At 44.9% G+C, this 20,724-nt stretch overlaps 2 protein-coding genes across 6 annotated transcripts; both read left to right on the forward strand.

The window, feature by feature from the left end:
- Positions 1-114: 114 nt before the first annotated feature.
- KCS3 (3-ketoacyl-CoA synthase 3) lies at positions 115-3,788 on the forward strand. 3 transcript variants are annotated; one of them, XM_008224527.2, is made up of 2 exons: positions 115-1,785; positions 3,559-3,788. In XM_008224527.2, exon 1 carries the CDS (start codon positions 383-385, stop codon positions 1,781-1,783), a length of 1,401 nt encoding a protein of 466 aa, XP_008222749.2. In that variant the 5' UTR covers positions 115-382; the 3' UTR covers positions 1,784-1,785; positions 3,559-3,788. The 3 variants fall into 3 exon arrangements, with proteins under 3 accessions (XP_008222749.2, XP_088910034.1, XP_008222758.2); XM_089053908.1 differs by lacking the exon at positions 3,559-3,788 and adding an exon at positions 3,150-3,168; XM_008224536.2 differs by lacking the exon at positions 3,559-3,788 and adding an exon at positions 2,472-2,687.
- A 1,642-nt stretch (positions 3,789-5,430) lies between these two features.
- On the forward strand, positions 5,431-10,079 carry NUDT9 (nudix hydrolase homolog 9). Of its 3 annotated transcripts, XM_089053914.1 has the most exons (10): positions 5,443-5,601; positions 5,724-5,798; positions 6,194-6,250; positions 6,395-6,477; positions 6,872-6,930; positions 7,344-7,492; positions 7,902-8,042; positions 8,225-8,383; positions 9,036-9,075; positions 9,616-10,079. In XM_089053914.1, exons 1-10 carry the CDS (start codon positions 5,521-5,523, stop codon positions 9,618-9,620), a joined length of 849 nt encoding a protein of 282 aa, XP_088910040.1. In that variant the 5' UTR covers positions 5,443-5,520; the 3' UTR covers positions 9,621-10,079. The 3 variants fall into 3 exon arrangements, with proteins under 3 accessions (XP_008222741.2, XP_088910040.1, XP_088910042.1); XM_008224519.3 differs by lacking the exon at positions 9,036-9,075 and having other exon boundaries at positions 5,431-5,601; XM_089053916.1 differs by lacking the exons at positions 6,194-6,250; positions 9,036-9,075.
- The last annotated feature ends 10,645 nt before the right edge of the window (positions 10,080-20,724 follow it).

Consider the following 20,724-nt stretch of genomic DNA (forward strand, 5'->3'; position numbering starts at 1 on the left):
AACTGAATAAATATTGTCTTGCAATTGGTAGTCTTTGATGGAGACCAAAGGATACAATTGGAGAGTTCCTACAAACCAAAGAGCCTATAAAGCCTACAAGTTGCTTATTACTTTTCCATGCTTAAGATGTGACCTAGGTTGATTGAGTCATAAATATATACACAAAAAGCTTAAGCCACACACAAATCAATCAGTTTGGTGGGGGTTGAGAGATAAAAATGAGTCTTCAGGATCTTCACATGTAGTGTACTCTTGCTCCTCCTCTTCTTATAAATCTTCCAATTTCACTTCCCATCTACATAAATTCACAGACAACTCACCCCTCTCTCTCTCTCTCTCTCTCTCTCTCTCTCTCTCTCTCTCTCTACACACACATTTGGTCATGGAGCTTCTCAGTTTACTCTGTGCTTTCTCAGCCTTGTACTTCATTTTTATGATGTGGAAACGCTTTGATGAAAAAAGGGACCAAGAGTGCTACATTTTGGACTATCAGTGCTATAAGCCCACAGATGACAGAAAGCTAGACACACAGTTTTCAGGGGAGGTCATCCGGAGGACCAAGAATCTTGGTCTTCTAGAGTACCAGTTCCTCCTCAAAGCCATTGTGAGCTCAGGCATTGGTGAGCAAACCTATGCTCCAAGAATCATTTTTTCAGGCAGAGAATCTTGCCCCACATTGGAAGATGGCATCTCAGAGATGGAGGAGTTTTTCCATGACAGCATTCAGAAGCTTCTGGACAGATCAGGCATTTCCCCTTCACAACTTGATGTGCTTGTTGTGAATGTGTCCATGTTTGCTTCTATGCCTTCTTTAGCTTCCAGAATTATCAACCACTACAAGATGAGGGAGGACATAAAGGTCTTTAATCTCACTGGGATGGGTTGCTCTGCTAGCCTAATCTCAACCGACATTGTTAGTAACATTTTCAAGTCCTACAAGAATGTGTATGCACTTGTGGTCACTTCTGAGTCTTTGAGCCCCAATTGGTATTCAGGTAATGTCAGATCCATGATTTTAGCAAATTGTTTGTTTAGGTCTGGTGGTTGTGCAGTCCTTTTGACCAACAAAAGGGCCTTGAAAAACCAAGCCATGTTCAAATTGAAGTGTTTGGTTAGAACCCATCATGGGGCTAGAGATGAGTCATATGGTTGTTGCATCCAACAGGAAGATGGGCAAGGGATGCTTGGTTTTCACCTCGACAAGATCTTACCCAAGGCTGCCACAAGAGCCTTTGTGGATAATCTTAGGGAAATGTCACCCAAGATTTTACCCATTAGAGAGTTGGTTAGGTTTATGCTTGTAACCCTAGTGAGAAAATTGAAGTCACAATCCTCCAAGGGAGGAGCAAGCACTTCACCAAAACCTGTCATCAATTTCAAGACTGGGGTTGATCATTTTTGCCTTCACACTGGTGGAAAGGCAGTCATAGATGGGATTGGGTTGAACCTTGGGCTTAATGAGTATGATCTTGAGCCTGCAAGGATGACACTTCACAGATTTGGCAACACATCTGCATGTAGCCTTTGGTATGTCTTGGGTTACATGGAAGCCAAGAAGAGGCTCAAGAAAGGGGACACAGTGTTGATGATAAGCTTTGGTGCTGGCTTTAAATGCAACAGCTGTTTGCTAGAGGTGGTGAGAGATTTGGGAGATGAAAATGTGTGGAAGGAGGACATTGCTGTGTACCCACCAAAGTCATTGACCAACCCTTTCTTGGAGAAATATGGTTGGATCCATCAAGAGGATCTAAGCACATTCAACCCTGAAAATGTGGTCATCTAAAGGTCATCATCAATCTCTAATTTTTTTTTTTGGTTTTTTTTTTTTTTGGGTTGAAAAATGTCACTTTCTTTTTGTGTTTCTCTTTCAATTTTTTTTATATGTATTTTGATTATTTTCTGTATACTATAAAGTTCTTATTGTTGAATCCCTCTGTGGGTTTCATTTCATAACCCAATAAGATGTGCTGCTGCTGCTGCTTAGAATCCCTTTGCATCATTGGAGATTTAATCTTTCAAAACATTGTAACTGTACTGCTTTATTTGATGCAGAAACATGTGGAACAAGTTTGTACTATGCTTCTGTTCATACAGTTTTTGCTTTTTATTTATTTATTTTTTGGTACCATGGGGATGCATTAAGAAGACCTTTTCCATTTTATTTTCTGCACTGATTGCATATAGCTAGTAGATGGACCCATATGCTGGGTTCATATCTATTGGTAGCATTTCTTTTATAAGCTGGACTGCTGGGTTCTTTATTATGCAAATAAATTCATCCATCTAACACAATTCCATTTGTTTAGTCAATGGCCATGGATGACCCTCTTCATTTTAGTGACAAATCAAGTAATGGTTTAAACATAATGACCTTTTTTTTAGTGAAGACACATTTCCTAATCATTAGGGTTAGAAATACTAAAAACCATCTTTATATGTATATTCCTAAATTCTAATCCTTTTCATTTCAGAGTCACCCATCAAAAATAAAAGGGCAAAGCCATGTGAAATTGTCTTGTTCTTGTAGAGGTCATGATGTCAAATGAAAAGTATTTTGGTGAGTGGCTTGCAATTGTGGGGAGTTACATTAAATATGCATTCTCTATAGTACTGATGGCATATGAAAGAGGATATTCTTTTATTTAATTTCAGTGATTAGAGTTCGACTCTCGTCATTTCTCTCGAGTTTTAAAAAAGAAGTCTCTCTAAATAAAAGAGTCATATTATTCTATTCATATCTTGAAACTCAGTAAAAAAATGTCGATGCCTTCTGATCTAGGGTACCCTTCCAATTATCTGATCATATATAGTATGATCACCACCAAATATACATGTGAACAAAGAGAGACAAGTGCATATTGTCCATGATAAAGAAAAGGTGAAAAACAAATTTATGTGTATAAATTATAATTGAATAATTTTGAATAGCATTAAAATGCTACGATTCACAAATGGGTCCACCTACAGATCAGATGCAACTGGTTCTACGGGTCGATGGAGCTAACACACGAGAATGCATTAACTGTTACACATCTACTTCACTACTCCCTTCATAAATAAACCAATTCAAAAAAATTATTATTGTTATTATTTTAAAAGGTCCATAGCCGTTGCAAATACAGATACTGATAGAGTGCTGTTTTGATCAGGATCTATGGTACATAAACCAGAATCCTTAACTTCTGACACGCAACGCACACACTGTTAGTCAACCACTAGCCAACCCTGATGATAACGGGAAGTTTGTCTGTGTCGACGTTTGTCAATCATTCATACTCGATATGCACAACCAAGTCTATCTATCTGATCGTAAGTGGAATGAAAATAAACAAGAACGTAAGTTCAACCGTCGATCTTATTATAAAGAAAATAGAGAGATAATAAGAACTGTATTTGCTGTAAAAACAAAAAAAATCTTTGTGAAAAATAAAACGTGATTGATTCTTGAGTGCATTTCTTCTGTATTTCCTTTTCGTAGTCTGCGTGTATTTCAACGTGCATGCATATAGACAACAGATGTGTATAATATGAGTGATTTACCAACTGTACTTTATGCAGGCATATGGAGGATGTACACAAGCTATATATAAGACAACCGAGAAAGGGACATTAGAAAAGTGTCATTTCCAAATAAAGTGTTTTTTTGGAAGCAAATTTAGTGTTACTTTCAAATAATTCCAACCCTTCAGTCCAGCTAGTAACAAAAAATGAAATCTTGAGTGTGCCAGACATATCGTCATGTGATGTTATTAATTTACATTTATAATGAATAGACAACATGATTGATACTTTTCCAGTCTATAATAGTTAGGTGTATGATAACATGGATAAACTGTAACATCAGTTGAAATGTGATGACGAGACTTACGAATTGTCGGATTAATTTTTGGCAAGTATAATTATTAAACACAACTATTTCTCCTTTGAAAAACCAAACAGCGGCATTAATGTGCCACTAAAGTTAACAGCTCTCTTGCCCAAAATTGCGATTTCATTTTAAATGCCATCCAAGTTGCATTACTAGCCGAATTTTCTGGTTTGTGACGTGCCACATGAGCGTGATTTCAGAGAAGGCAATTGTGGCCAATTCTTATCTCTTTTTTGGGGCTCTTATTATGAGACTATTTTGTTCCATCTCTATCTCCATGAGAATGTAGGACTTCTGTCAGTCCAATCCCATTAGACAAACAGTTTCGTTTCATTCGTCAAATCAGATTAGACTAAACTACTTGGATTAAATTCTCTTTGTTAACCTTGATTAGTACGAGATTAGAGTGTGTATTATTATCTTTGTTTGGTCTCTAATATTAAGATTGTTTATAGTCTTATCGTTCATTTAGTACACCGTTGGAGTGGACCTCAAAATAATATTAACCAACGTGTTTTTGTTCATTGTGGACTACAAGTAAATTTTGACTGCAATTAGTGTGCGTGCCAATTGACTTTATCGTGCAGTCTCCAAGATGGATATTGCGAACGGGTCTTATGGAGTGAGGATTGTATGTGTGGGGCCGAACCATAAAATAAGTAGGGACATTATAGAAAGAAAAATCAATCTTACATCAATAATATATAAGGAAAAATGGAATTTTTTTTAGAACTTTATACTCAATTTCATTTCATGTAACAAAACGAAAAAGTCTTTTGATAAAATCTCATTTCCCTTTAAACTATTTATTTTTTATTTCCTTGGCTCATTGGTTTGATTATTAGAATACTTTCCTTTTATTATGTCAGTTGTGTAATGGGCCCACAAACATTTTACATAGAATTATATATGGTTTGCGTTGTTAAATATATGAACTAAAGCCCAAGCTTTACTGTGTTGAGAATAAATTGTGGGGTGGGTTGCCAAAGCCACCTCAGGCCCTAGAGTACCTCCACCCTTGGGTCTAATGGTCAAAGGTTCGAACCACTATAACATCTTAGTAGTGTGTATGAGAAACTCACATCCCCTTATAGTTTAGATTATTGTTTGCTTGTATTGTAAAAAAAATGATATATATATACATAAATAATAAATTTGGAAAAAGGAATGCAAAATACGGTGCAAAACCCTATTGTCAATTATTATGATAATATTTAGTAAAACATTGAAGCTTTTAATTACTTAAAAAACAAAATCTTATTTTTATTTTTATTTTTTTTAATTTTTTAAGAACGCTCTAAAGCCGAAACATGCAAAGAAACTCATCATTTGGCATGTAAAAATCGTCCTTAATTTAAATGCGTCACTACTTTATTTCTTTGGATATGATTTTGAAAAATACTTGACTCCTTAAATAAGTCTAACTGGGCCGAGCCAATGGATTGGTCCAATAGGCGTGCCCGACGCGGTCCAAACTAATCAAAAGGCCCAATTATTTGGACTTCCTCCTTGACTTTTAGAACTGGGCTGGCCGGCCGGCCCATCTGACCTATAGAGCAACCATGCAGGCTGCGGCGTTGCAAGCACTGACTTCTCAAGTTCTCAGAATCCCAGAAGAATTTGATCGACATTGGTCTGCGCTCGCCATTCCAATGGAGAAGGCAGAGACTGAAACGAGCAGTAAGCGCTACAAGCTTCTGCTCTCTTGCCCCTCGGGTCTTTTGCCATCGCAGGTCCTCTAAATTTTCATTTCCTTCTTTCACTTTGATTTGTTAGTAACAAAGCCAATCTGCAATGGTAAATTTTTCACATGCTTATGATTTTACAATCTAATGCATTTGTTTTTGGGTTTAAGGTTTCTGTGGTTTTTGATGGAGTTTATGATCGAATTCCCCATCCAGACATCAACTTGGAGAATTCTGTTTTTGAGGTGAACTTTTAATTTTGTAATTGTACATGTCTAAGCAATATTTTATATAGTTTTGATGGTTTATTTATTAATTTATCTTTGTGGTAACTATTTATTATATATATATATATATGTATATGTTTGTTTCTTGAGAGAGTAGTTGTAATTCAATCAGCCAAATATGGGGAAAGCAGTCCAATGTGTTGTGCAGAGAGCCCTATTTGATTCCGATAGCAATTTGATGAGCTTTCTTTTTACTTGGGTTACCTACATTTAGGATTCTGGGTTGAGCTTATTTTGTTTAATAGGAAATCTCCGTAAATAGTTTTTCATCACAAGCTTGGTTCTTGTTTAAAAGACAAACACACACACATTTATATATTGTATGGCTAAGCTGTCTTATTCTGAATTTATAGATATGGGATCAAAGGGTTCATAAAAATCCATCGTTGTACAATGGGACAAAGTTCAGGGTATGTATATCTTCTATGATGATAGCCAGATTGTTTAGTTTCCTCACAGGTATACGTTGTCTGAAACTATATCCCGTAGTTTAATTTGGTTTTTGATTTTCGTATAATGTACTAATGTTCTGTATATTGTATATGATTATATAGTATGGAAAACATGTATGGCATGATGGAGGTGGATCTAACCAAGAGCCTCATGTATGCCTCCACCTTGGTCTGACAGATTATAGGTCTCTCTCTCTCTCTCTCTCTCTCTCTCTCTCTAAGTGTATTCAAACAAAATGATCCGCATATATATTATTGTTTAAATCTGATTCTATGATGTAGCATTCATAGATTATATGCTTACTGAAAATTAATAGCTCTTATCAAAAATCAAATGTTGACAGTTAATCGAAGTAATTAGCTTAGTTACAAGAGGAGATGGCTTCTTGAACAAAGTGGCTATCTTCTCTGTCCTTTATTGTCTTGGCTGATTCCAATTCTGGGATACTTGGTCTGCAAAGTTAGTTTGTTAATGTGAACCTCCACCTATGATAAAGGAAGTAAAGCAAAATTGGATGCCACGTAGGCAATCAGCCTTCTATTTTCTGGTATTAAATCTTTCACCTACTTGCTTTGCAGGAATTTTGTGGGCACAAACTTAAATCGTTTATGGGAAAGCTTCCTGGTTGCTTCAGAAGGTATAACTTCATGAATTAGTACATTTGTCTCAATGACTTCCGTCAACCATTTCCCCTTTTTATTTTATTTTTCTTCCACAAATCCATAAACTTGCAGTCCCTGATCATTTCATTGTTTTTATCCCATTAGAATCCTAAGCAACTAAAAACATGGTGTGATGTTGGTTTTATATTGACAAAACAAAACGTGAATCTAGATGTTGAATTTACAGATTCTTCAAGAAATTTATGAAGACTGATACGTAGAAACTATATGATTAACTACTTTAAACTTCCAGGTTTAATAAAATTAATGATAATTAAAATTTATGACAGGCAACTTTATCGCAGATGGCATATAAGGATTGCTTGGTTCTTAAATTTCTTTGACAAAAATTGTATTTGTGATAATCTACAGCTTTGCTTTTGTGTAGATGACGCTATACGTTGTCAACACACCTCAAGTCCATTGGGTAATGGTGCTATTGTGGAGACATCTGACAAGAAAATACTTGTGTTGCAAAGAAGTAACAATGTTGGGGAATTTCCTGGACATTTTGTTTTCCCAGGAGGCCATCCAGAGGTATCTTCTCTGAAACATGAAAAGTTTGCAACTGCGTTTTGTAGCTCCATACTGTGATATCTTCATTGCCTATATACCCATTCTTGCATGTATTGATGCAATATGTACGTACACACAGCAATTTTTTTCTCTCTCTCTTGGGGGCCAGGTTTGAAATTATTTATAAGTTTCTTTGTCATTTCAAACTTTCGGAGGAGCCCCCTGCCATACACGTACATGCATATATTATGGGCAGTGGCTGTCAGTTCTTCAGTCCATGGTTCACGTCAATGCATTCTCCACATTATCTAGATACTTTCAAACTTTTTCTTTTATGCTTGCAGTGACTATAAGAAGCGCTTTTTTGTGTTGCTTCATCCTTTTGCAGGGTTTATCTGGACCTAATCCCATAATATTTGATAATTAACAGCCCCAAGAAGTTGGATTAGTATCCCATCATCATGAGGACATGACAGACTCCAAAGTTATTAACGACAAGGTTTCTCAGGAGATGTTTGACAGCATTGTCCGTGAGGTAGTTGAAGAAATTGGAGTACCTTCAGCTTCCCTTGTGAGTACATCTGTATTCTTGTTTCCTAGCTGTCCATGATACATTTGTTGCGTCTTTCCTGCTTACAGTTAATTTGTTTGTGGTGATTTTAATATACAATCATAATAAGCTTCTTCAGTTAGAACTATAAAATAACTCTTCTCCTTGCTGTATCTAGTGTTGATCATTTGGTTGTAATGCAGCACGAGCAAGTATTCATTGGTATATCCCGCAGGGTGTTGAATGTGCGACCAACTGCATTTTTCTTCATGAAATGCAGTCTCAGCTCAAAGGAAGTTCAGAAGTTGTATGCTACCGCACAAGACAGCTTTGAGTCAACTCAGCTCTTTACAGTTCCACTGGTTAGTTTAAATGTTGATCAGACATAGATGGATCAACATGTAGTTCTTGTTTGCTTAACAATTGTCTGCATTTGAACTTTTATTTTACATATTTTTATGTATTCAAGTGCACTCAGAGTCAATGATGGTAGAGTGTAAGAATAATGTGATTGCTTGGTGAAAGATTGAAATTTTTTGGTGGTAATAGGAGGGGGATGGTGCTGGGTAGTTGTGCTATGATGGCAGTGTTTTGGGTGGTGTGGATGGAGAGGAATAAGAGAATTTTGTTTTATGTTAAGGGTGATGAGATTGACCAGTTTTGGGATTGGATTCGTTTCTAGGCATCATTGTGGGCATCAACTTCTTCAGAATTTAAGGATATCAACTTTAGTTTCACCCACTTGGATTGGAAAGCTGTAGTTTTGTAATGTGTTAGGTTGTCTTGTTGTTTTCCTTTTGTTTGGGGTTTGTGTGGCCTCCTTGGCGAAGCCTGTTTTGTTCCTGTTGGTGTTCTGTTTTTGCTTTGTGCAATAAAAGTTGCTCTTTTAAAAAGAAAAAAAAAAAGAGTAATGTGATTGTATGGTATGATGGTGTTGTGGGAATGTTGACATTGATAGAAGCATGGTTCATTATAGATGCAATTTTTATGGCTGATTCAAATTTTTGTATTCAGGTTGGGAGAAATTCAAACCAGATAATGCTGCAATTGACCAGTAAATGGAAACATTTTGATGTTATTCCAAATTTTTAATTCAAATCAGTTTTTACAAACTGGACCAGGACTTACTAGGTGAAATTGATGGTAGGGATAGGCAATGGATACCCTTTGGGCATTGTGTACCCCATTGGGTGTTAGGATGTGGTGGTGGTGGTGGTGATGATGATGGTGATGGTGATGATTCTCAATGCCCATCCCTAATTGATAGAGCGTGGTAGCAGTTCTGAGGGACATCAATCTTTCATTAGCATTTTGTTGTGGTGGAAGCATTGATATGATTTAACTTGATTTTCATATCTTAAAATGTATTATCAAAATAAAACTTTTACTATTTACTAAATTAAACATCAAATTGTCCTTACAATATTTTAAGATTGAGGACTGTTATTAGTGCTGGCCCAATTAAGGTAAAATAGGAAAATAATTTGAGATGATTAACAGTCCCTTGCTTTCTGTGAGACAATAGACAATCCATGAATCTCAACTTTTGGTTTAAGTTTCAATGCAAGTTCTCATCAATTTTTCTTTATGTCAGATTGACCTAGAGAATATGGCATCTAAAATGCCAGGCTGCCATGAAGGTGGATTGGCCTTATATAAGTTGATGGTTGAAGCCGTGAAGAATGTTTGATGAAAGATCAGAAGAACTGCAGAAAGTTGTCAGCCTTAGTGTCTCAGCAGCTTTCGGGTTCTAAGGCGTGGACTCCCTTTCTTCGTTATTATTGCACTTGATACAAAAAGAAAATCAGAAGTAGTTTTTCTGGTGGTTGTTTCTTTAGGAATTATTCCCTATGCACTTTCACATGATTATATATATGTACTATGTATCCTCATTGCAAAAGGTATGTTATCCTCCTTGCAGGATATAATGATCTCTGAAGAGTCCTAGACCCTTTCACTGCATGTGTAATCAAACATTGAGTGAATGGGTGGTCTGTACTTTAAGCACAAATTCATGTTTGAGTGATTTGTTTAATATGATGGATTCTTACCTGCGTAGTCATTTGTTGGATCTGTAAGTGTATACATATCTGCGAACTCTACCATAATTAAGTTGTGATTTTTCTTTGAAAATTGTAACATTCCTGGGAACCCAAATTATAGATGTTGATGTGTTGAGTTTGCAGCCAAAAGAGTGAGAACCCTTATGGCAGTTTGTATTGTTGTTTTTGGTTTGTAAGTGATTGTGTTGTTAGTGACTAATGAAAAGCATTGACACACTTTTGCAGACATCCTTGCACAACATACACATTGACACTTTGAGCAGGCATGCTTGAATGTTGCACTACAGCATGAATTTATCTTACTAAATTCAGAATCACATCAACCAGAACTTACAAACTGGTTGACAGTGTTCTAGGGTAGACTTTCATGGTCAAATCTGATCTCTTGGTAAGTATTCCAAGTAGCTGGTAGGTCACCATCTTCATCATCCTGACCTTTGTTCCAATTGTATCAGATGATGTATTGTCTTCCATTCTTTTTCTACTCTATGCAATATCACCTATTAAATTTATTTCTGTTTTACATCTTTTTGTAAACCTTTTTGTGGAAGTCAAAGTTTTGTTTCAATTGTCTGCTGATTTGGTTTCAACATGAAAAAAATTAATGATTAGTTAACTGGTTAGCCCATCAGCTTTTTTCTTTTCTTTTCTTCAAGAATGGCTAGAAGAACAGTGGGCACATTGTCTTAAATGGGATTTAAAAAAATGGTTTGAATTAGGGCCTACTTGACCTCTAGTATATTTTGATATCTGGTCTGATGGAGAGGTGCCTTATTTCAATGGGTTTGTTCTAGAAGTGACAGCTGTTTGAACTATAACCATGCTATAAACATGTTATACTTCAGTGACAATTGTTGATGCTCCTTTTCGGGGAGGGTCAACTTAGAGAGAGGTTGTCTTTAGCAAGAGAAGGGCCTGGGCCTTGGTAGGGGCTAGCTTTGCAAAAGACAAAGATAGGAGAAGCAATCGTAAGCTTCGGACACCCGTGTGGTGCCGAAGGCTCTCCGATGCTTGAGTCACTAGAGTGAGTGACTATTGCAAAGTAGCAGTAATAGTGAGAGAGAGCCGTTACCATTTTTCTTGGTTACTGTTCCTATTTATAGGGAAGTAAAGGTAGGAGGTTTTCACAAAGTTCCGATGTGGGACTTTGTGCAAGTTGCTGTGATGATGACACGTGTCTCCTGTGTTCTAGGTTTGGCGTTCTCGAGCTTGGCAGGTGGTTGTCCCTTCGGAAGAGCATCTCCCTTTGGCAGGGAGGAAGACATGTCTACCTTGGTGTTCAATCACGCTTGGTTAATTATGGTGTAAACAGTAGTCCCCCAAGTTGTCAATCAAGAAGTGGCTTCTGGTTTGAGAACTTGTGAAGAGGTTGTGTATTTCAACCAAGCGTGTCAGTGGCCAGGGTGCGAAGGTAGTCCCCTAGTCCCCAAAGTTTGAAAACTAGAAGACACCTTTTTTTTTTTTTTTTTTTTTTTTTGGGTCATGGGGTGCGAAGGTGGCTGCAGTAAGGTATGGCGTCTGGTACCTTCCGAAGGGAAGGTGTGGCGTCATCGCGAGGCATCCTTCCAAGCTTCGGAAAGGAGCCTTCCGAAGGGAAGGTGTGACGGCATCATGCCTTCCGAAGGGAAGGCGTGGCGTCACCGCGAGGTATCCTTGCACGCCGGAAGGGAGCCTTCCGAAGGAAGGTGTGACGTCATCGTGCCTTCCGAAGGAAGATGTGACGTCACCGCGTGTCGCGAGGAGTCCTTCCACGCTTGGAAGGAAGGTGTGGCGCATCATGCCTTCCGAAGGGAAGGTGTGACGTCCACCGCGTGTCGCGAGGGTTCTGCACGCCGGCGGAGCTGCCGAAGGGAAGGTGTGATGTCATCATGCCTTCCGGGGAAGGTGTGACGTTACCGCGTGTTGCGAGGGGTCCTTCCACGCCGGCGGAGCCTTCCGAAGGAAGGTGTGGCGTCATCATGCCTTCCGAAGGAAGGTGTGACGTCATCATGCCTTCCGAAGGAAGGTGTGGCGTCACCGCGTGTGGCGAGGGTCTTGCACGCCGGAAGGAGCCCGCCGAAGGGAAGGTGTGACGTCATCATGCCTTCCGAAGGAAGGTGTGACGTCACCGCATGTCGCGAGGGGTCCCGCACGCCGGCGGAGCTGCGAAGGAAGGTGTGACGCGTCACCGCGTGTCGCGAGGATCCTTCCACGCTTGGAAGAGCCAGCGCCGAAGGAAGGTGTGACGTCATCATGCCTTCCGAAGGGAAGGTGTGACGTCCACCGCGTGTCGCGAGGTCTCTGCACGCTTGGAAGGGAGCCGCAAGGAAGGTGTGACGTCATCATGCCTTCCGAAGGAAGGTGTGACGCGTCACCGCGTGTCGCGAGGGTCTCGCGCTTGAAGGAACTGCCGAAGGAAGGTGTGGCGTCATCATGCCTTCCGGCGGAAGGTGTGGCGTCCACCGCGTGTCGCGAGGGTCCACGCGCGGAGGAGCTGCCGAAGGAAGGTGTGACTTCATCATGCCTTCCGAAGGGAAGGTGTGGCGTCCACCGCGCGTGTCGCGAGGGTCTCGCGCGCTTGGAAGGAGCCTGCCGAAGGAAGGTGTGGCGTCATCATGCCTTCCGAAGGAAGGTGTGGCGTCACCGCGTGTCGCGAGGATCCTTCCACGCGGAGGGAGCTGCGAAGGGAAGATGTGACGTCATCATTCCTTCCGAAGGGAAGGTGAAGTGAAAACGTCGTGCGTGGAAATCGAGGCGTCCCAACGGTGCGATGAGTTATTGCTGGAGCAAGAATCGAAGGGTCCTTCATATGCCTTTAAAAGGGTGAGGAGGGCTGAAGGAGTGAGCACTTGAGATTTTTTCGAAAGATTTTCGTAAACGAGAGGGGCAATTTCAATAAGATCTAGTAGGCGGAGCGATTTCGGCGAGGCGGGAAAAGGTGCTTTTTGGGAGCGGCGATTTCCGAACCGTGGACGGTGGAGATAACAAGGTATGCCTTGTGCTTATTCTCCCCTTCTAGATTGAAATGCCTCTTTTGTTTGAGTTTTGCATGAATGTGATATGAACGTAGATGAACTGTCATGAACATACTAAGAACATGCCTAGGCTCCTGTTTTCAATCTTCGCATGCCCCTTAGTTTCCCTTTTTGTGTTTGTAGATGTCTGATCATTCTGAAAGAGAAAGTCAAAGCTCCCGAAGTCCCCATGCTTTGTGGGGAAGAGTTGGAGAGTGAGAGCCTTAATGAGGACTTGGGTACTTGGTGGGGAAAGTACTGAGTCCAAAAATGTGGTGGAAGGGCTGATAGTGGAGGAAATAGGGTTGGAGGAGAAGAGCAGTGAGGAGTTCTGGGAAGCTTATAGGAGATGCAAAGGAACTATGTGGCCCTAGAAGCTTGTGCAAGCAGTGCTTGGGATAACCTGCACCGAGGCTAGTGGAAGTGGGCGGGTGGGCCGTCAGGGAATGGTACTGTGGTAGTGGCATCTGCTGATGTGGGTGTCCCAATAGGGGTGCCACTACCGAAGAAAAATATGATGAGTTTGTATGATCTAGAGTCATTGAAGGCAGACTATGCGGTACCTGATTGTGTGGGGTTGAGGTTGCCCATACCTACCGAAGCGGCTAGGTACCCTCCCGAGGGTTGTGTTATGGTGTTCTCGGCGATGTATAAATATGGGCTGAGGTTACCATTGCATCCTTGGGTGCAAATGATGCTTTCCAGGTTGGGCTATGCCCCTGGCGATAACCCCAACTTCGTGTATCTGCACGGTGTACATAGCATGGTGGTTGGCGAAGCGGAGCCCACCTTCGAGCGATTCATGCATCTGCTCGTGTCCGGGCAACATGGCAATTTTGGTGGGTGCAGTCAACTGCCGAAAGGCGAAGGAGATGGGATATTTTATAAGGCAACCACCATCGTCGCAGAAGACGTGGCGAAACCGATGGTTCTTTGCCTTTGGTGATTGGGAGTGCTGGCCTGGGACGACTGTCAGCAAACATGTGCCTACCCATTTTCAATCTATAGGTCTTGGGTCATCACTCATGTCTTTGTGTTTAAATGTGTTGGTATGAATATGTATTGTTGTCTTAGGCTTGTGAGAACTAACGCCTTTGTCCATGTGCAGGTTCTGTGAAGTGTAGGCCAGTGTCTAGGGAGGAGGAGGAAGAGATAGAGCTGGTGAGGAGACAGGTGCCCGGAGGCGCGTGAGTCAAGAATATTGTGACCCCACCCTTCTTCTACAATGGGGTTGCTTCAAGGAAGTAAGTATTAGCTCGCCCACTCCCGGTTATGTGTATGATGTTGTATAGCTTCTCACCCAGCTTCGTGTTGCTTTTGATGGCCGAGGTACCGAAGAAGGTGGTGACCGTGGTGGAGACGTCACCGAAGGTGATGGTGGATGAGGAGGAGAAGCAACGAAAGTTGCGAGAGAGAAGAGAGAGGATAGGGCCAATAGGGCCAAGAAGCGTGCAAAGGGGCGCCAAGATCGCCGAAGGACAAGAGCCCGGGCTGGAAAGCGCCTCGGTCGGAGGAGGATGAGCGGTTGGCGGAAGAAGAAACGGAGGGGACTTGAGTCCTCGATTCATGATGTCATGGGTGGGACTGTGCTGCCGCCATTTGATCTAGATCCCCCACCCAGCCGCCGCCGAGATGGAGGAGCTATTCCTGCAGTACTGAGGATGTAGACTTTGCCTCGGTTCGTCGGGAGGCGAAGGAGGTAACCCTGCCATGCACGCCCTGCCTCTTGTCAACGCCTTCCGACCGGGTAAAGATTGATGCGGGGGAGCTCGCTCGGACTAAGGCCACGGACTTCTCCGATCGGATCCAGAAGACGGTGCTCTCGGCCGCCAATGTAAGTGTTCTTGTGCCTTTGACTCTAATCGTGCAATTATGATATGCTTATGATCACACCTTTGCAGGCCTTTGGGGATATGTACCTTACCCAGCCAAAAGGCGCAGAGGGAGGTGGACTTGGCTAGGCGCCATTCCGAGACAGCCAAGGTCGCTACCGAGGCCCAGCCGCCATCCGGAGAGGAATATGCCGCACTGAAGGTGGGGAGGTTGGAGCGGAGGCTGAAGGAGACGACTTGGTGGAGGTCGTGGAGGAGGCTAGGCTCGAGTCCGAGAGGAGGAGGACCGAGGAGCTGAGCATGGCTCAGTGCCGAGGTGTGGAGGAGTATCGTGGCTCGGGCAGTTCAAGAGCCTTGTGCCGATGCGATGGTCGAGGAGCAGTATGGGTGGGAAGCGGAAATGGCGAGGTTTAATCCAGGGGTTGGATATAAACTTCGACACTAGTGGTGTTCCTCCTCCCATTCCTTCCGGTCGGGAGTCATTATTTGCAGCCACGCCATCTGCCGAGGCCACGAGTCCTTCGGAGGCTGAGATGCGGGAGGTGCCGATGCTAGCGGAGGGGAGTCGACCGTGGATCCTAACACGGCTGCCGAGGAGGAGGGGACGACCATGCCGATGCCTGAGGGCTTGCTTGTATTTTTTGCTATGTTGTACCTTGTGATTTTAGACGTAGTCTTTTGACATGTATGGATATTTCCCTGCCCTAAGGCAGGGCTATTTTGATTTTTATGATAGCTTGGTACCTTTTGATTTTAAGCATTGTGCCAAGTTCTGAAGTAGAAATGGGGCCCAGTCGGGTATTTCTATTAGATGGGTGCCGAAAGGCAGAAAGTACAATGGTGGGCCTGAGTCAAGGCTCGAGACCGAGGTATAAGAAAACATAATGTCCTAGGGTCTAGGTATGTTCACTTGTAGTAGTACTTGAGATGGTCGGCGTTCCAAGGGTGAGGCAACGTTTTGCCCTTGGGATCCCGAAGCTGATAAGTCCCGGGGCGGCAAACCTTGGTGATCTCATACGGACCTTCCCACGTAGGGCCCAGGGTACCCGCATTAGGATTCTTAGTGGCCAAGGAAACCTTGCGCATGACCCACCCGAGAAAGCGCGGGTTTAACTCGAGTTGTAGTGGCAACACGCTGCTTGTATCGCGACGTTGCGCATGTTGGACGGTCACGGCTCATCGATGAAGTCGAGGTTGAGGGCCACCGTCATTAGCCTCGGCCTCGTAAGTGGAGGTTCGATATGTGGGCTGGCCAATCTCATCGGTGCCACCGCCGGTACCAAAGGAAAGGAAAAATGGTGTCTCTCTGTTGAGGTACGAAAGGTGGTGCGGTAAGCCCAAAGAACCTCTGGGAGTAGCTCGGCCAGCAACCCTTGGCTTTGTCAAGCTTGGTCTTCAGGGTTTTCTTGATAATTTTGTTCACGGCCGACCGCCATTGGGTGAGGATGGGCTGGAGAAGCGAAGCAAAGTTTTATCTTGAGATTGGAACAAAACTGCCTAAATTTTGCGTTGTCAAATTGCCGGCCGTTGTCCGTGACGATGACGCGTTGGGGATGCCGAAACGACACACGATATTTTGCCAGACGAAAGTTTCAATGCGAGCCGCAGTGATGGTGGCGTGGCCTCACCCACTTAGTGAAGTAGTCGATCGCCACGATCACAGATTGACTGCCTTTGCCCTCGCATAGGTCCAATGAGGTCAAGTCCCCATCGGGCGAATGGCCAAGGACCGACCATGGTGTTAAAGGTTCACCGGGAGTTGCGGATATTGGCAAACCACGACACTTGTCGCACTTCGTGAAGGCTTGGGCATCGGTGTGAAGTGAGGGCCGAGTATCCTTGCCTAATGGCCTTATGCGCAAGGGAGCGGGCACTGAATGACTACCACGATGCCTTCGTGAATTTCCCGGAGGACGTAGTGGCCTTCCTCCGGGTCGAGCATCGGGTAGGCTGTCGAATCCGCGTTTACTGGCGCCATTAATGATCGTATCGGGCGAGCGATAGCGACACGCCGCGCTCGCAGGTCAGCGGGTAGTGTCTGGTTCTGCAAAAATTGGAGGATGGGGTCCATCCATGTTGGGCTTGTGATCGATGGCGCAGATGAGTGGTGTCCGCGTGCTTGGCTGGTCCAAGATTTCCATGTGGATATTGCGGCCAAGACCCGCTCTATGGCTGAGGCTAGGCGAGCTAGGGCATCGGCATGGCTATTCTCCGAGCGTGGTACCTGGCTTATGAGATAAGCATTGAAGGTTGCGCAGATGGCGTGCATGTTGTAGGTAGGTGTCATGGACACGTCCTTCGCAGTTGAAGTCCTCGTTGACTTGGTGCACGACGAGCCGTGAGTCGCCGAAAATCTGAATTTGCCCAGCCATCTCTTTGGCTAACCGGAGGCCAGCTAAGAGTGCTCAGATTCGCCTCATTGTTGGAGGCGCGGAATTGGAAGCGAAGGGCGACTCCAGACAACCTTATCCGAGAGATGAGAACAAGGCCAGCCCGCATCCTCGGCGCTGGAAGAACCATCCATACAAAGTCCATAAGGGCGTGTTCGTCTAGCGGCCGCTGTCGGCGACGTGGACTGCTCGGGGTGGGAGTGGCTCCATCGTGATCTATGGATCGCTATGGCATGGGGTTCGTGAATTCAGATATAAAGTCACCACGGCCCGCCCTTCGTAGTGGGCGGGTTTGTAGTGGATATCAAATTCACCAAGCTCAATGGCCCACTTGACTAGCCTCCCAGTAGTCTCTGGCTTCGCAATACTTGCCGAAGTGGTTGATTGCTTAAGACATGAATGGTATGAGCTCAAAATACGGCCCGAGGCGCCGAGCCGAGACCACCAGGCGAATGCCAATTTCGATGTCCGGTATCGAACCAAGGCCCAGTAACGCTTGCCGACGTAATGCATCGGTGCTCAGACCGTTCTTAGTCCGGATGAGCACGAATCGACCACCGTGAGCGACCGAGAGATAGATCATGAGGTGTCGCTAGGCCTGTGTTGACAATAAGGGGCCCGCCCATATACGCCTTCACCGCTGAAAGCTTTGTCGCACTCACGTCCAGTAATACCCGCTTGCTACCCTTAAGTGCCTTGAAGAAGGGGGCGAACGATCGCTGGCTTTTGAGATGAATCGTCAGTCCGCGACTCGCCTTGAAGGCTCGATGTCCTTGATCGCCTTGGGTATGGTCATGTCTAATATGGCCTTGATCTTTTCTGGATTGGCCTCAATACCCCTCTGGCTGATCATGAAGCCAAGGAATTTGCTCAAGCCACCCCAAATGCACACTTGGTGGGGTTGAGCCTCATCCTGCATCGCTCGTAATGGTGAACATGGCCGAGAGGTTGGGGATGTGCTGGCAAGAGTGCGACTCTTGACGAGCATGTCATCGACATAAACCTCCATGGTGTTGCCAATCAGGGGAGCGAAGATGCCGTTCACCGACGATATGTGGCCCCGCATTCTTGAGGCCAAGGGCATGACCTTATAGCAGTAAAGGCCACGATCCGTGATGAAGGAGGTATGTGCCTGGTCCTCAGGATGCATGAAAATCTGGTTGTACCCCGAGTAAGCATCCATGAAGCGGTAAGGGCGTGGCCAGCTGTGGCATCAACTAACCTGGTCGATGCGGGGTAGGGGGAAGCTATCCTTTGGGCGTGCTCGATTGAGGTTGGTGTAGTCGACACACATGCGCCACCTTCGACTTTCTGACCATCACCACATTGGCCACCAGGGATAGTCCACCTCCTTGATAAATCCAATGCTAGTTAGCTTGTCACCGCCTCATGGCCTCGTGATCGCCTCGGGTCATAAGCACGACGCTCGCCGAACGGGTCGAACGCGCGATTAATGCCGAGCCTGGGATATGATCTCGTGATATGCCGCATGTCATTGTACGACCGCCAAGACCTCGTAATTAAGGCGGCGAAGGCGACAAGATCGTAACGAAGCTCCGTGAGAGAGAGGTGCTAATCCCACCGCCGTCCGGATGTTTTCATCAAGAGTAACCACCAAGATCTTCCACAGTGTTCGCCCGTGGGTAACAGATTCTCCCTAGGGTCCTCCGCCGCCGCGCCTTGAACCTGTTGGGGCCTGGTTATCAGCGGGGCCTCGCCCGATGTTGGCGGTTGGTGGACCCATCACGCCGTAGCGGGCGCCAAGTTGGTCTCCACGCACCGCGCCTGTGCTATGAGGTGTAGGAAACTTGAGCAGAAGATATGGGTGGAGATGAATACCTTCATTTGGGCCATGGCGGGCGGCCGAGGATGACATTGTAGGTCAGGGGCAATCGATAATGAGGAAGGGAGTGGTGATTGTCCTCACTGGGTGTCGATCCGATAGAAATGGGAGATGAATGCTTCCAATGGTCGGACCACCTCACCGCAGAAGCTCACTAGGGTGTGATGCTTCGCTGAGCAGTGAGATGGGACCCGAGCTCGCTGAAGGCCTCAAAACATCACACCGATCGAATCGCCAAAGGTCCACCGTGATACGCCTACATCAAAGTTAGAAATGTCGGCGCGGATAATGATTGGATCATCGTGGGGAGGATAACACCGCGCTCTTCCTCCTCGCTGTATGTAATGGGAGCCCACCGATTTGTGGGTTCGCAAGCGCCCCCTTTCGCCACCAAGACCTGCGCATAGGTGGAGCGGACATAATGTTTGATGGAGTTGTTGGAGGTTCCAGCCAGGTGGGACCACCATCGATAGTGGAGATCATGTTGATCCGACGCTGGTGAGGGTTAGGTGGGTGGGAGATTGCTCACATACTTGTCCGCCGCGAATAAGTCTTCGATGATGTTGCGCAGGCAACACAAGATTCGTGTCGTGTCCACCGAACCGATGAAAGCGGCGTAAGACACCCGTGTTGGGCATGGGCTTGCCGCTCGGTCTCCGGGAGGCTTGGGTATTATAGGCCTCGTGCACCGTGACATTTTCGTAGGTGGTGTTCTGTGGTGGTGAAGACCTCAACCGGGCTTGGGTGAGAAGGGCGGAGCCGATCGCCGCCTGGCGGGTTAGCCACCGGATCGGGTGGTGGTTGTTATGTCTACCCCGCTTGTTATTGCTGAAGGTATGCCGTAGTTATCCTTCCGCTCAGTGCCGGGCACCGGGTACTGGGCGGAGAATGTTGAGGCGGGTCGAGGTGGTGCAAGCAGTGTGGGGATCAGTGAAAAGATGATGTGCCGGTGGCCGCCACGCTGGAGTTGAAGTACGGCTTTGGCGTGTACCGGCTTGCTTCATTAATTCAAAGATACGTGTTCCAAGGGTTGTGAACAAGGTACCAAAGTTAGACTCTCTGAGGCCACTCTTGAAAGCACCAAGGCGCGACGATCATCGGTCTCGGCAGCGGCGACTCGAACTCGGCCGCATACTCACGAAGGGCTCATCCTCACCGGCCAAGCATGTACAGTCGTCCGCAGAGTAGAGGCGATCACCGATCATGAAATGGTCCAGAAAGCTCGCATCACAAACGTATTGATGGTGCGGGGCTCACCAGATAACCAATTCAGTGGCCGCACCACCGAGGGTAGATGGGAAGAGGAGGCACATGCCCTCGTCCGTTAAGCCTTTACACCCCATGGCGGCGATCGGAAAGAATGTATGTGGGTGAGGATCCTCCGTGCGCAGAAGGCAATGCGGAGGGCCGGATCTCTTCTCCGTGGAAATTAAGGATGCGCTGAAAGGGCCCAGGTCGTGGCTTTGCCTGCAGTGATTGGTGGTTGCGCTGCTGCCATTCTCCGACGTCGGACTTTCTCAAAGAGAAGTCTCATTGCCGGCGGCATGAGGGAGAGTCTCGCTGCCGGAGGTCCGTGTGTGTG

Source organism: Prunus mume, linkage group LG1 (assembly GCF_029339155.1).
Source record: "Prunus mume cultivar Tortuosa linkage group LG1, ASM2933915v1, whole genome shotgun sequence".
NCBI lineage: Eukaryota > Viridiplantae > Streptophyta > Magnoliopsida > Rosales > Rosaceae > Prunus > Prunus mume.

Coding starts and splice junctions, on each gene's coding strand:
- NUDT9 (XM_008224519.3), top strand. CDS start 5,431: ATGCAGGCTGCGGCGTTGCAAGCACTGACTTCTCAAGTTCTCAGAATC. Junction 6,931..7,343: donor CTTCCTGGTTGCTTCAGAAG/GTATAACTTCAT, acceptor GCTTTTGTGTAG/ATGACGCTATACGTTGTCAA. Junction 7,493..7,901: donor TCCCAGGAGGCCATCCAGAG/GTATCTTCTCTG, acceptor GATAATTAACAG/CCCCAAGAAGTTGGATTAGT.
- KCS3 (XM_008224527.2), top strand. CDS start 383: ATGGAGCTTCTCAGTTTACTCTGTGCTTTCTCAGCCTTGTACTTCATT.